This window comes from Fulmarus glacialis, unplaced genomic scaffold (genome assembly GCF_000690835.1).
Source record: "Fulmarus glacialis isolate BGI_N327 unplaced genomic scaffold, ASM69083v1 scaffold40111, whole genome shotgun sequence".
Classification (NCBI taxonomy): Eukaryota; Metazoa; Chordata; class Aves; order Procellariiformes; family Procellariidae; genus Fulmarus; species Fulmarus glacialis.
The window spans coordinates 43809-58389 of record NW_009191641.1 but is presented as its reverse complement, the minus strand read 5'-3'; the positions used below and the strand labels follow the sequence as shown (position 1 = coordinate 58389).

General features: G+C 43.9%; 1 protein-coding gene across 1 annotated transcript in view; it reads left to right on the top strand.

Moving 5' to 3' along the window:
- The window catches only part of LOC104083328 (potassium/sodium hyperpolarization-activated cyclic nucleotide-gated channel 4-like), a gene marked incomplete at its 3' end in the record, with an annotated part of 71816 nt that overhangs the window by 24144 nt on the left and 33091 nt on the right, over window positions 1-14581 (top strand). Inside the window, exon 4 of the mRNA XM_009586774.1 lies at window positions 6129-6552. Coding sequence (XP_009585069.1) covers window positions 6129-6552 — 424 coding nt within the window. The remainder of the gene's footprint in view (window positions 1-6128; window positions 6553-14581) is intronic.

The following is a 14581-nucleotide window of genomic DNA, read 5'->3' as shown; positions in this document are numbered from 1 at the left end:
GAGGGGATTAGGTGAGCAATTATGTAGATTGGAGATAATCTAAGTCAAAGGCTAAATACAGACCTTGGAAAATATCTTGCCTCAAGTAAAACTGACATTTGAATTCAATGAAAATTTTGTCAAAGACAACACATGAGTTTTAAGAAATCTAGATGCAAAGTGCTCCAAGGCATACACCTCGTTTGTAGTGGACGCTGTATTGTGAGATATCCTAATCATACACCTGCTTATGTAGGCACTTAAAATTCATCACTAGCTAATAGTCCTTTTGCTCCTGATGGGAAAGTTAATCACATGCAGAATTGTATCCCATCTTAGTAACTCGCTGATACCACTTACTCTGATACCCAGCCTAGGCGTCATGATGACTATGGCATCTAAGTTCAGAAGAAAGATGAATAGTTCAGACTACCACCTGTACAGGGCTCCCAGTCCTGACTCCTTACTGTCGTCATGAGGAGATAGTTGGAATATCTTCCTTAGACCCATAGGTGCAGGTAATCGGAGTGTACCCCTTAACCATCAGCCCTGGGTGTGTCTCCACTGTTTATTTTCTATGTATTCACACAGCAACAGCTGGCAGTGAAGTTGAATTTGGTGCAGCCCATGTTCTGTAACAGACAGGGACAACCACGGCTGAATGAGAAGCAGCCAGCACTGCTGAAGCAGGCAGCCAGGGAATTCTAGAGGAGGCTGGGAGGCTGGGACAGAGCAGAGCTCTTTTCCTTGTGCTGTCGTAATGCATGGCTAATTATCAGTGCTGTCAGGGGTTTTATTCAGGGTGGCGGAGGATACATATTATTTGCATAGATAGGTCAGAAGGAATTAAAACTGTTTGTCTTATTCTTTGGCTAGGTCCCCCTAATAATTTCCCATTATATAGCACGCAGAATATTTTTGTAAGTCATTTGACTCTTTTTTTGGTGGGTATTCATTTCAAAGAGGTTTTCAAGTGCACAAGTATTTGAATAACTCCCTATAAATAAATTAATTCTTCTAGCAAGTGAATTCTTGGACTCAGTAGCTGGTTAAGTGTCCTTTAGTGTGTTTAGGAGCAGTGAATCACCATGTTCCTCCTATTATCTCTGTGAATAATGCAAAGTTTGTAACTCCCCAGTAGAAATACGCCTACTCACATCTGGGAGAAGTAATGCTTCCAAAGACAGGGAAGGATCTCTTCCTGCTTTTTCTCTTTCTCTGTCCTCTGTGTTCAGATGTGAATGGCTGCTTTCTGGAGTAAACTTTCTTCCCACCGTTGTTGCTGCAGCCACACTGACATGTGCTAATGCTCTTTACGAAAGATGATTTCTATTTCTAGCCCGACTAGTAGTCCTGGGAATTAAAGCGCGACCTCTTTCCTGTCAGGATAGTTGCTGGTGAGCACAGCAGTGTCTAATTCAATATGCAATCCAGAGGGGGAGAAGGGAGCTGCCACTCTAGAGAAAAGGGCAGGTTTTCATCGGCTCTTTAAAGGAATAACGTAGCAATTCCTCCCCATGCAAAGCAGAGGATGGAGATGTCATTTGTGATTCAGTAGGTGGCACTCTGTTTCTTGAGTCAGCACCGAGCCAGTGCTCCTGCCTGGGCTTGGTAGAGCAATGGGATTTGTCTTTGGTTTTGGTTTTATCAAAGCATTAAAGATCTGTTCTTGTAAGGTTAGGAAGGTTGGCCTCGGTGTCTGAGCTAAATTCCATTGCTGGTGAGAATATCCTGGCTCCCTGGCATTTTCAGTTAGATGCATTTTTATTTTTGCTTCCTTTCTGTGCAGTTTCAGGCAGCGCCTCAGTTCAACCCAGGGTTGGCTGCCTTTCAGCAGAAGCTGAAAACATCCAAAAAGCTTTGTTAATTTAGAGGTGAGGTTGCTCAAGTCTGTTTTCTCTTGACAGTGCAAACACTACAGAGCAAGACCAGAAGTTAAGGCCACAAATGTGCCCCGCTCAGGGGCAGGTTTTGAATGCCATGCTGACACAGTGATGCTGACCTCTGCAATTCACTATTTTCTCTCCAGTTAGTCACAATCCTTCCTGAGCTCGTGCACTAGAATTGGTTACACTGCATCATGGAATAGTTTTGAAAAATCAAGGTTTATTTAATTAAAAAAATGACATCCGAAAGCAATATTCCTAGCCTGCTGTTACATTATGCACTCCACAGAATAGAAAGATGATGTAACTTTCTGATCAAAACCCACAAACTAATAGCTACAAAGTGTACGTACTACCAAATCAACTGAGTGACACAAACTGTGCTTAAAGAGCATATATTCGTGAAGTGTATTTGCCGCACTAATTCTCAGACACATTCTGTTACAACTAAATAATATATTAGGAATTAAAAGATCAGAGGTAGCAGTGCATGTTAAACTGTGACTTTCAGATCTAAGAAGCGTGCATAGAGTAGGATGTAGTATAAAAAACAAGTATGTTTGAACAAGGCATCTGGTTTATATAGTGCTGGCTGTTCCGTGTGCTGTGAGCTGTTCAGTCGCACTGAGTCAACTATAATAAAACAATACATTCATATTTATTAATTTTTTATGTAGGCTTTTGAAAACAGAAAGCGAAGTGAGAAGAAGACAGGATATCAGAGGAAGATGTCCATGAGATGCATCTCTGTTAAACTCTTTTTCAAGTCATATGAGTAGCTTCAGATCTCATTAGACTCCAGAATCAAATTCAGGTCCTAACCCTTATTTAGCTTCAGACTTCCGTGGACAAATCCCATTCTCTTAATTTTGCCATGCGGCTTCTCTATCTGCAAGACGGGGATAATAACTTTATCTGCCTCTCATGGGTGCAGCGGAGCCAATTTCATCACTGTCAACTCTGTGGAATCCCTGGGTGAAAGGAACAACAGAAATACAGAAAACATGGGTTATTAATAGCTGGTACTTGCCCCTACATACATCACGTGCACTGTTAGTCATTCTGGCCAATAATTTACAGGGAGTGAAGAGGTGTTCCTCAGTGTAAATACAAAATGACACATGGATGATATTAGACCTCTGAGGTGTTGTGGGCCCTGAGAGTCTATTCAGTCTAAAACCAGTGATGCCACCCTGAGCAGTTACTTCATATGTGGGTAAAATTAAAATGTGCAGAAGCACATCTTAATGGTTAACAGATAATCTTAATAGTTAAATTTTAACTTCTAGGAAGTTTACATTGTAAAGGCAGGTGAATTTCCTGTGCTGGAATTGGTGTGCAGACCAAATTCTTGCTGGTTTTCAGCTTTTTCTGCCTCCTTCGTAGAGTCCAAAGGTTATCTCCTCCCTGACACCTCGGATACCCTTTTGTTAGCAGGGGTGCGTTGGATACAAAAGTTTACCTTCTGTGTTTTATAAGTGATGGCTTTAAAGGTCAGAACTGAGGGGAGCCTGTGACAATAATCTTGAGTCACTAGTACACCCTTGAGGAGAGCTGTGGTTTAAGAAACACATGGCAATGAATTTTAGCACATCTTTGCTTGCCCACGTTGCAAACCATGATTCTCTGTGGACAGTTCAGCAGTAATAGCAGACTGGGACTGGACAGCGTGTGTGAAGTGAGTTTGAAGATCTTAGAACTGGAATAGCAAGAAATGCTGTAAATCAGGATACAGGACAGCTGACCATGGTATGACCATGCTTGACTCTAAGAGACTGGGGCAGCAGGAAGTGCTACAGTCAGGCAGGAAGGATTTTACTGGGGTTCTGTGTGTGTAAAACATCTTACTTAAACTGTGAGCCATCCTAGCCACTGTTGTCATTGTCCCCAGTTGCCACTAAGTATTGAAAGCATAAAAATAAGAGGCACAAAAATCCAAAGATCTCTGAAGAACGCCACTTACCTTTACATCTCTGCATGTCTGGCCATGTCTGTCTCATGCCATTGATTTGAAACTTGGGAAAAATAATTTTCTTTGTGCGTATCTCCTTCTGTATCCCCTAAGGCAAATTAAAGATGGCTGGGAGGTTATTTATTTTTGGTAATAATATACACACTGCTTCCAGACTTCCTGCTATTGTGCGATTATCGAGATTAATTGACTAGGAAAGCATCATCTCAGGCCCTTAGTAAGGAAGACTGCAACATGGATTTATACAGTATTAATGCATATTACTGTGTGACATGGCCTTGCTCTTAGAAGCATATGGACAAATCTCATTGCTGAGTGTCTACCAGCACCAACTGTACCTTTATACTAAGTGAAGGATTGCATGCTACCTTGCCTGCAGGGGCATGGCACCTTGAGAGCAAGAAAGAGATAGTTGATGACATTTTTAGAAACCTCCTTAGTGGATAACTTTGCTCATACTGAAGTCAGTTCCCGTCAGCCTCTGCTGAATGTTTCTGAGAATTGCTGGTGTGCTGCTGGTTTGTGACCTTGTCTGTACATGTGTAATAGCTGGAATCTTAAATATGCTTTTAGGTGCTTTAAAGTGTTATGTTCTTAACAGGGAGAGAGAATCTATACACAGAAGGCTTTTAAGGCATATTCTTGCTGAGAGTTTAGCAAATCGGTGTAGTGGCCTCACTATAGTGATACTGTTCTGCAGCAGCTCAGTCTGGTCCAAGGCCCAGGCTTAAGCTGGACAGCTCTTGCCAAAGCTAGATTTTGAGGATCTTTAAGGGAAATCTATTTCTCCTAAAACATTTCAGTGATTTTGACTGTAATCTGTCAGACAGAGAGAGAAGCAGCATGTGCGTGTCCTTCTTCAGCAAACCCAACAGTTTCCTTTGTTACATCATTGTAAATCTGTTGACTTCACTGCTATTGAGATGATTGGTTTAAAGGAAGGCTCAATCCTCTCCCTTGTGTTAACTTGCTCTTGCCTTTTTTATGGTCTAGGAAATGAGGCTTATTTGGTACTCAAGAGATTAATAATAATATAAACACTATGCTAATTTGTGTGACTGACTGGAAGAGCCACTGCAGCTTTCTGAATGTTGCATCTTCAGGTTTAAGCAACTAAACCTGATAATCAGTTTGGTCTGTGTACTTTGCTCATTTGCTGTGACAACTGCATCCTAATAAAAGTTAGTTATGATACCTCACAATATTATAGTAGCCACCCTGTAGTATACAATGTGGAGCTGACGAAAACTTGGCAATGTGAAACCACAATACATTGACATCTCTATATGTGAAACATTTGGAGGAGTCTGGAGCACACTACTGTGTTGGGCAGTGAGACTCCTTTGTGAGACTCCTCAACAAAGTATGAGACCCAGGAAAGTTTTTAGTCCTCACTGTGTCCTCACTCTGGGTAAGTTGTGGCACCGTTGTGTGACTGTGTATCTTTTACATTAATACCTGGGGAGAAACTTAAAAAAATCCCAAACAAATAAATTAGGAACTATATTCAGACTGTGTGTGCCTTCAAAACCAAAAATGAATGTTCTTGTAAGGCCTCCTGGATAATACTGACTTGCCGCTAAAGTGAACATAAGCTTTTTGGAGGCTGTGCTTCGTGGAACCGTAGTTAAATGTTGTCGTTGCTTACTTTAGAAATGAAATAGATATTTCCAGGCACGTGCACGTGACTCCAAGCTTTATTGATTATTTCTGTACAACACAGGAGTCTATAGAGTATAGAGTAACTCCTAAAGTCCAGGCTCAGCGTAAGCTTGGATCAGCAAGAAATCTAAACTGAACACTGTAGATCACAGCACGGTCTCCAGTTCCATCCTGATCCCAATGGTCTCAGTGCTAGCTACTTCTAAAGAAGGATCAGGCAGTAGGAGCAAGCCTGATGATTTTAACCCCAAATGGCTTTGTTGGCATACAAACTCTGAGGCCTTCCAAATACTTGTTCTCGCTCTCTCTTTACCTAACAGTCATTGTAGTAACTGCAAGTATATCAGTCTCTTCTTAGGTGGCTCTGAAGTCCCAGCTGAAGTTTTCAAGTGGGCATGTCCAGCCGTGTACTCAATTCCTTTCTGAACCCTCTAAGCCAGAAGATGAGAGTTCCTGTGATACTAAGTACTTAATTAGCAGCTTGTGCACTCTGAGTACATCAGGCAGACTAGCAGAGCATGCAGAATGAATGATAGTAGAGATGTATAAAGCACATTAGTTCTGTTGACCTGGGCTCCCTGATCTCCCACTCTACGGCTGATCTCACATGTCTCTGTCTTGCTGTCCAGGTTTTATTGGGATTTGACCATGCTGCTCCTGATGGTAGGGAACCTGATCATCATCCCTGTGGGCATCACTTTCTTCAAGGATGAAAACACTACCCCATGGATTGTCTTCAATGTGGTTTCGGACACGTTCTTCCTCATCGACCTTGTCCTCAACTTCCGAACAGGCATTGTGGTGGAGGACAACACAGAGATCATCCTAGACCCACAGAGGATCAAGATGAAGTACCTGAAGAGCTGGTTTGTGGTGGATTTTATCTCCTCCATCCCTGTGGACTATATCTTCCTAATTGTTGAAACCCGCATTGATTCTGAGGTGTACAAGACAGCCCGGGCACTGCGCATCGTGCGCTTCACTAAGATCCTCAGCCTCCTGCGGCTTCTGCGGCTCTCCCGGCTCATCCGCTATATTCATCAGTGGGAGGAGGTGAGCAGAGGCTGTGATGCATTTGCATCCTATACCTTTTCTCCACTTATGCTGGTATTACACAAAAGTGCTTTCTTTGAATGCCCATTCTCCTACTTTATGCCAGTGTGAATGCTAAAGAATTGTGTCTGGAGTCTAACGCTTTGCTTTTAGCAGGTTCCTGAGACGGCCTTCAGCACATTGTTATTTAGTCGCTTGAGACTGTCCTATCTGCTTCATGATCATAATAGATATAATCTGTGGAGATGATGTGTGGGCTGGGAGGAGAGTAAGTACAAGTGGACCCCCTGCAGGAAGTGTGTAGTTATAGAGCTGCCTGTGAGTGGAGCAGTTAGCCAGGCAGCGTGGTCTTGCCCTCTCAGAGCCCCAAAAGATCCAGAAACAGCTCAGAGGAAAGGTTTAGAGGCAGCTGATTTGCAGAACCTGTAGCATTTGTTTACCCAAGCATCTTCTTCTTTTACATGCTTATCTCTTGAATAAATGGCTTGGTGATGTATTTATAACCTTATTGCTTTGTAAATTCTCTGACACTATGTTAAGAGGAAGAGGAAAGAAGAGTGATCTGCAGACAAATAGGGTCTATTTAAAGACATAAAAGTCTGGTGAAAAGCAAGAACCCCACTGCCCCTGAACCCTGTGCTGTTCCTGGGGGACTTCCAATATACAGGGTGAGTTGTCAGGCGTAATGTGAGTGAAGCCACAACCTTACAAGTAGCTTGCAAATTAGGGGTTTTGTCCTGTCTCCATGCTCTCCAAAGGAGAGAGAAAGCTCCCTGCAGGTTTCTCTACATGTCAGGAGCATATTTTCAGGACAAGGAAAGCTCGTCAAGGCAATTTCATCTTCCTCCCCATACTTTCTCTTCTGCTTTGGAGCAGAGCCTGATGCAGAGCATGATCTAATGCAGAGTGTGCTCCTGGGAATGTGAAAGGAAAGTAGCCATGCAAGTCATGGCTAGATTGCACTGAGCTGTCAGAACACTAATTCATGATAGAGCTGAACCGTTTCCTCCTCCCAGCATCACAGACTCAGAGGGAGAGCACTGGTGCATTCTTTACAAATTTCAGGCTTCACCTTTGTGGTGTTATAATTTGTGAATACTTCGCAGTAATGCCTTGCTGAAGTTTGGGATGATATTGTGCAAGCTGCTGTACAGTTGTATAGGGAGAGACAGCTCCAGCCCTGAAGAATTCACTACTAGGTTAATTTGTTTCATAGCACAGGCAGGCAGGAAGTGCATAGGGAGATGGAGATAGATAAAGCAGAAGTGTCTTTCCCGGCGTGACTCAGTAAGTCAGAGACTGAGCAGTGCAATGAAATATCTCCAGGACTGTTGTCTTGTCCCTTGGTTGCATTGCTTCCCTGTCCTCTAATCCGAGAACACTCAGGAAAGGTGAGCTGGTGGCTTAGGCTATTGTTAAAGTAGCTCCTTCATACAGATTTACATGTAGCCACAGTACTGCAGAACTCCACGCTTGCTTGTCTCAGCTCCTTGACTTCCTTTCCATAAGGTGGTTGAAGAGGATTTAAGTATATTTGCTGTTGATTGTACTGAATTTGTTTTAAAAAATAATGAAATGAAAACAAATCAGTGCCCTTTCCCTGCCTTGCTTCTCATACAGTTTCACTGAGCAGCCATTTCTAGTTTCAATCTCATAATACAAATCAGTGGGGCATTTTGCCCTTTTGCTGGCTGTCATGGGTACTGGGGGACAGCACAGCCAGGCGCTCTCTGGATCCCTCCTGAAGAACAGACTCCCTGGGGTGATGCAATGCTGCAAGTGGAAGGGACAGATGGTGTTGGATTGCAGTTTGAGACTGCAATGCAGACACTGTTATGCATTGCAGAGCCCAGCAGAGCAAACATGATAGTCTTTTTTTCAAACAGGGCTCGACCCAAGCAGCAGTTTCCCAGAGAGGGTATGATGCTAGCAGGTTTTCCACTTTCTTGAATGGGGGAGGGAGGTAGAGAGAAGGGGCGATCCCTTGTCATTGGTGCAGTGCATGCTACAAAGCAACAAGGAGACGGGGAAGAGAAGTTCTTCTTCATCTTTGCATGGGAGTAAACAATTGTGCTTCCTGGAACCACACTGACAGTTCTTTCTTCCTCTTACTCTGAATTGCCTACAGATCATCCATCTCTGAAAGTTCACGTTCATCTTTTCTCACTGCACAGATCAGCAGTGCTGATCTGGAAGTGTTAATTCCTGTAGGACGGAGCAGTGTTGGACTAGACTTACTCTGGGTGTACGCAAGGGGCAGGTTGCTGTGCAGAGTTAAAGAAGAAGGAGGACTGTTGGGAGAGGGGGTTCCTGAAGTCTTCTGTTCTCCTTTGCTCCCCCACTATCCCACTCTATGTCTCCTCTGCTATGTAGCTTCCTTCTCTCATAGGCTCTTTGCATATGACCAGTAAACTAAAAAAGACTTGTGAGTAGGGCATGCTGGTCCGCTGGAGAAGAGTATGCATGCGAACTGTAGGAATCTGTGTAGGACAGTCTGAGGCAGAGTTAACAGAGGTGGATGGACTAGTCAGAGAGGGCGCGTGCCGCCTTGTGTCTGGATAGAGCATCCCCACTCACCTGTACTGAGCTTATGGAGTGACTTTTGATGGAGCAATCACTGCTGCCATGGGAGACTTAGCTCCTTGCTTATAACTAGTGCTGAGACTGTATGAGGAGGAGAGGGGGATCCAGTATACACAAAGATGTTGATCTACTTACTCTGCCTCCTAGATGAACATTACATCTGTGCATTAGTGTAACTCTGAGTGAGTACCAGGGATAAGTGGTCACTTCCTGAGTTCACAGTGAGCCTCTCCGTTTCTTCCCCTGCAATTGTCCATGCTCTGCATGAATTTATCACTCACCCTGCAATGAGGAGGGAGCAGCCTTCTCTAAGGCTGCAATGCTGTAAAACAGCCAGCCACTCAGTTCCAGATCAATGCTAGTCATGAGTCTGTGGGCTCGAGAGCCAGTGGTTTGAAGTGCCTGCACCATTCTGGCTCAGCAGTGGACTACTCTGACATCCTCCCCCAGATCTGAAACAAGTGCTTTGGTGACTACAGCTGGGCAAACACCCTAAAGAAAAGCGAAAAGAAAAAAAAAAAGAAAAACAATCTAATGCACTCATGTTCACTGGAGTACGAAAATAAGCTTAATTCCAAATGTAGCAGTTTCATTTGCATTATCCATTTTTCATGAGTGTCCAACGAATGAATTTACCAGTAGGGCAGAATGTAAAAAGAGTCTTTTTGAAGTGTTTGCCATATCTACCCTGCAGCAGGAAGCTTGATTGCAATGTAAGAAGGCATACTCGCACTGGCTCGAGCCTAGCTTGCCTGAATATCATATTATAAACTTAAGTGTCTGGTAGTTACCAAGTCCATGAGCAGAGATCCAGGAGGGCTGGCGTGGTCTGTGTCTGGAGCTGTACTGCCAGGGTTAGAACGAACATGGGTACTCCATTCATGCCTTGGTCATATCCGGGGAAGTTCTCATCATCTCACCCTTTGAACCACTCCAACAGCTCTTCAGGGTATCTGGGTTGGTCTGTGGTTCTTGACCTTGTGAACATGGAGGCACATTGTCGCTCACAGAGTCAGGGAGTTGGGCCTTCACACTGTTGTCTCTGAGAAACTGTTCAGAGAAAGCAGACTCTGAACATTAACATCCTACAAATGTTATCCCAAGGTCACCCAGCAGAAAGAACAAAAGCAGAATAATACCAAGTAACCCATATACCAAATCAAAATGAACCAATGCAGTTCAGATTGTGAGTGTTAAACAAAAAAAAACCCCTTTAGGTTTTCAGAGGCAAAATTGATTGAATGTTTTTTTTCCTAAGAGCAGTTTGCTGAGCTTTCCCTACTTTATGCACAGCATCTACCCCTGTGTTTGGTGCCAGGATGCAGTAACCTATATTTAAGATCAAACTATTTTGACTTACGAAGAAGGAACATTTACTGGGACAACAGTAAAATCCTACTCCTCTAAATTGGTTTCCAAATAGCACACAGATTTAGATAACCAAAATATTTTGATTTCAGAATCTGTGTGAGGCATTATGATGGGAAGGAAAGTAACTAACTGATTTTGGTATATATCACAATGATAAGATTATCATGAGAGGATTTTTTCAGATTTATAGTTTTCCATTTTGGCAGCTGAAACCTTAAGGAAAGGACAATTTGGTAATTTTCGAACTATTACATCAATGAAAACTTGAAAACTTTCCTGAATGCCGTCCTTTTTTTCCCTTGAATTTCTGTATTACGTAGGAGTTTTAGAATGGAGGGAATGCATCTTCTCAGGTCTGTTACTGGCCACAGATTACATCATCTGAAAGATGACATCGCTTTAAGAAGATTCAGAGATATTCAGAAAACTGATTCAAAAGCTAGGGGGCTTATGTGTAAGGACTAGGAGAGAGCTTCCAAAGACTATGAGAATATGGCTCCCCATTGATTTTCATTTTGATTTGAACAGCTAATTCCCTTAGTTTCTTCTGACCTATTTGTAGCCTTCCTTAAATTAAATTAAAATAACGTGGCTAGTGACCTGGGGGATGTAACGTTAGGCCAAATCCATAACTGGATCCTGAGGGGGAGGAGCTGGGCAAAATGATTGTTCTCAAGTAGCACAGCAGGGTCCCATTCCATGAGCAGTTCAAAACAGCTTAGCAGATTTTTTATCGATATGATTTGCAATTCTGTCATGTTAAATAGCAAGGCAGACCCATGAGAGTAACTCATTAAAACCTCTGGCCACCCTTGGGTAAAATCAGACTCAACAAACACTGGTAACGTGGCAGGGAGGGGGAGAACGGGCTGGATTTCTTCCTAAATTTGCATTACCTCATTTCTGAAGGCAGCATTATAAAGCATTTGCCTTTAATGTCATTACAGGAGCTTATTAGAACCATAATGCAAGTTACAGTAATTTGCATTCTCACTGCACAAAGTGACCCAAAACTTTAGCATCTTTTCCTTTTAGAGAAAATCCTGGCTGCACTGAAATAGATGGCAAAAAACTCTTGTTGACATATTAGAAGAAGGTCGTTCAAGATTTTACTACAGTCTTTTACATTGAACTGTTTTCACTTGTGCAGCACAACATCCTTGCAGAGGGAGGACAGACAACAGAAGGAAACAGATGTTCTCCATTCCTGTACAGACATTGCATTTTCCCTCACTTGTCCATGGGCAGCTAGTGCTCCATCCCCTGCCCTGTGCCATGTTACCTTTCAGGAGAAAGAAACCTAAAGAAGTTTTTTGGTGGAGTTTGTCTTTAGCAGGAAGTTCTACTGCTATAGTGCAAATTAAGTTTTCCACCTGGGCAATGGGAATACAGTTTCAAAGAGAATATCATAAAAAATGGGTTATAATGGATTATAAGTAGCCAGCCAAATGTTTGAATAGCTGTACAGCTACAGAGGTTGCCATAAAAAGGAAAAAGCCTTTTATTTTTTTTTCAGTCACCTTCTGGCAGTGCTTAATGTGTCTTCTGTCAACAGGATGGTATGATAGGGGGAATAGATGGCTTGAGGGGTTGGGATTAGGGCATGGAGCCATTTGTGTCTAGGTCAGTAGTTCAGATCCAGCTTGTAGCAAGTGAAAGTCATTTGCTGACTCATGGATGTTTTTTCTCTGATCTGTTCTTAGTAGACAGGTGCCTGTGTGACAAAATCGTCTAGGGGACTGGCCCTGGTAAGCCTCAGGCTCCCCGAAGCAGCAGCAATGGGGTTAAATTCCCCCACGTATCTGAAGTGAAGTCCCCACTGACCAGGGTGTAAGGCATGTTAATAAGAGGGTCTTGCCTGTGCCCAGCCTCTGGTTCTCTGTGTCACAAGGGCCGTCAGTCCGGGCTTTTATGCTGGGATGGAATTATAAAGGTTTTCAAAAGAGATAGGCTGATCTCCTAATGATCTCTAATCACTGTGATAGCTGGTTGCTGCTCCGGCCTTTCATTTGCCTCTTCCCTCAGACTCCTAGCCTACTCCTTACACGTCCTTTCACTGGACACTGTGGTAAGTTTGCCTTTCTCTTCGGGAGCTCACATGTCTGTATTTCTCTGCCAGCAGCAGCTGCCTGCAGCTCAATGCCCATATCTTGCCAGCTGCCTGTCATTTTTCTTCAGGCCATTGTTTCTGAAGGGGGTTTCTGGCAGGCTCTATTATTGCTGTTGCGTTACAATAACAGAGGGTCCTCAAAGGAGAAGTGCTGGAGTCTGGCATGAGGAGATTCCTCCTGCAATCAGTGTCATTTTCTAAGATTTAATACCATGGAAGCTTCGCACTTTATTGATGAGGCATGCTCCAGCTGCAGCAACATAGGCACCCTGGGCCCTCAGCATATTGACACAGCCTGCCGTGTTGCTGCCATATACCACCACGGCATGCTTATGGAGGGTGTTGTGACCTACATCAAGTACATTTGTAACAGGGAGAGGGGTCTGGAGAACCCTGTACTCTGACTGCAAAGCTTAAGGAAAACTTCTGGGAGCCTTCTAAATCGTGGAAAAATCCTGTGAGCTCAGGAACCAGCAAGGGCAATGCCCAGTTCTCTTAGATGTGTAGGAACAGAGATTCACACCTCAGTAGAGCTGTGCCTCAGAAAAAGCACTGTGAAGGGCAGCCTGAAAGGCCTGTACCCTCCGTGGAGCTGGACTTGAGCGCCTCAGGTAGTGTATGTGCCCTAACCAGCCTGCACAGTGCTCTGCATAGCCAGGGCTGAGCCTTGTGTCAATATATCATACAATGTATATGCGATGTACATATATATAGTGCTGACGTTAGGAACAGCCGATACAGCTTTTGAAGCCATTCAGAGGGAGATTCTTGTTACCATTTGGGTTGCTGATCCAATGCCAAATCTGTTTTTGTCTTTTAGCAGTATGGGAATCATGTTCTGCCAAACTCACCCAATAGTTTAAGGCCAGCGTGTCTAAGGTACATTAGCCTTGGCAAGTGGTAGCAAATTAATTGCTCCTTTCGTTGAAGCTTTTTCCAGGAAGGCGCTATTGATTGCATTCATATCAAGTGAAAAACTTAATAAGGTAGCTGAAGAGAACAGCATTTCCTCGCGTCACTTTTTGTATTTAGCAAGACAGGGTTGGAAAGGAACGTGCCAAATCAGTAAGTTATGTGAATGAAGCAGGAACTTGGCCCAAATAGGACCATGAGAAAAAAAATCAAACTGGTTAGTGGGGGAGGAAGAAGAGGGGATTTGGGAGTGTAAGAAGGAGCACGGCAGCGTGCCGTTGGTTTTTGCCAAGAGAGATTGAAGTCAGTTACTTCATCTCCCCACAGAGCATCCTCATGTGCTCTGAGCCAGTCACTGGGCAAGGGGAAGTGCCAGATGGGGACCTGAACAGCTGCTCCTGCTGGAGTTGGAGTGAAAGGGAGAGCAAAGCTCTGCTAGCAGGAAGAGAAGAATACCCTACTCACAGGAATAATTAAGGGTTTAGATTCTGGAAAAGAATCGGTATCTGAACAGCTCTTTAGATATGTGTGTGGTTTCTTCTGTCTGGTTTGCTTTGCTTGTCTGCCCCCTTGAAGCTGGTGGGCACTCTGAGGCACCACTGGACACCAGAGGAATCCACGGTAGTAGGTACCTACCTAGTCCGTTTTATTCTGGTAAGTGGGTAGGGCTGGTGGGAGAGAATAACCAATTATCAGTACACCTCACTGTCTGTACATGTAACACCCTGTGGCAAGTGCGGTTCTGTTGTGGAGCTTGAGGCAGAGCAGAAGCCTGAATCCCTCTCCCAGACAAAGCTCACTAGGATGGAGTGCAGTATTCAGACCTCAGGCTCCAGCACCACCGCTAGATAATAGTGTGAGTTGAAGGATTCATATGCGTTGCCATGCAAACAAGGTAGCCGAAGGCAAGCTCTTGCCTTTCAAAGGTGCTGTGCACTGAGGAACGGAGATGGGCAACGTCAGCCATGCAGAAAGGTCAGGACCCATCCTGCCGGCGGGGCTGCACAAGGGCTCAGTTGTCTGGGGGGGCCTGACCCTGGCCAGACTGGCTGG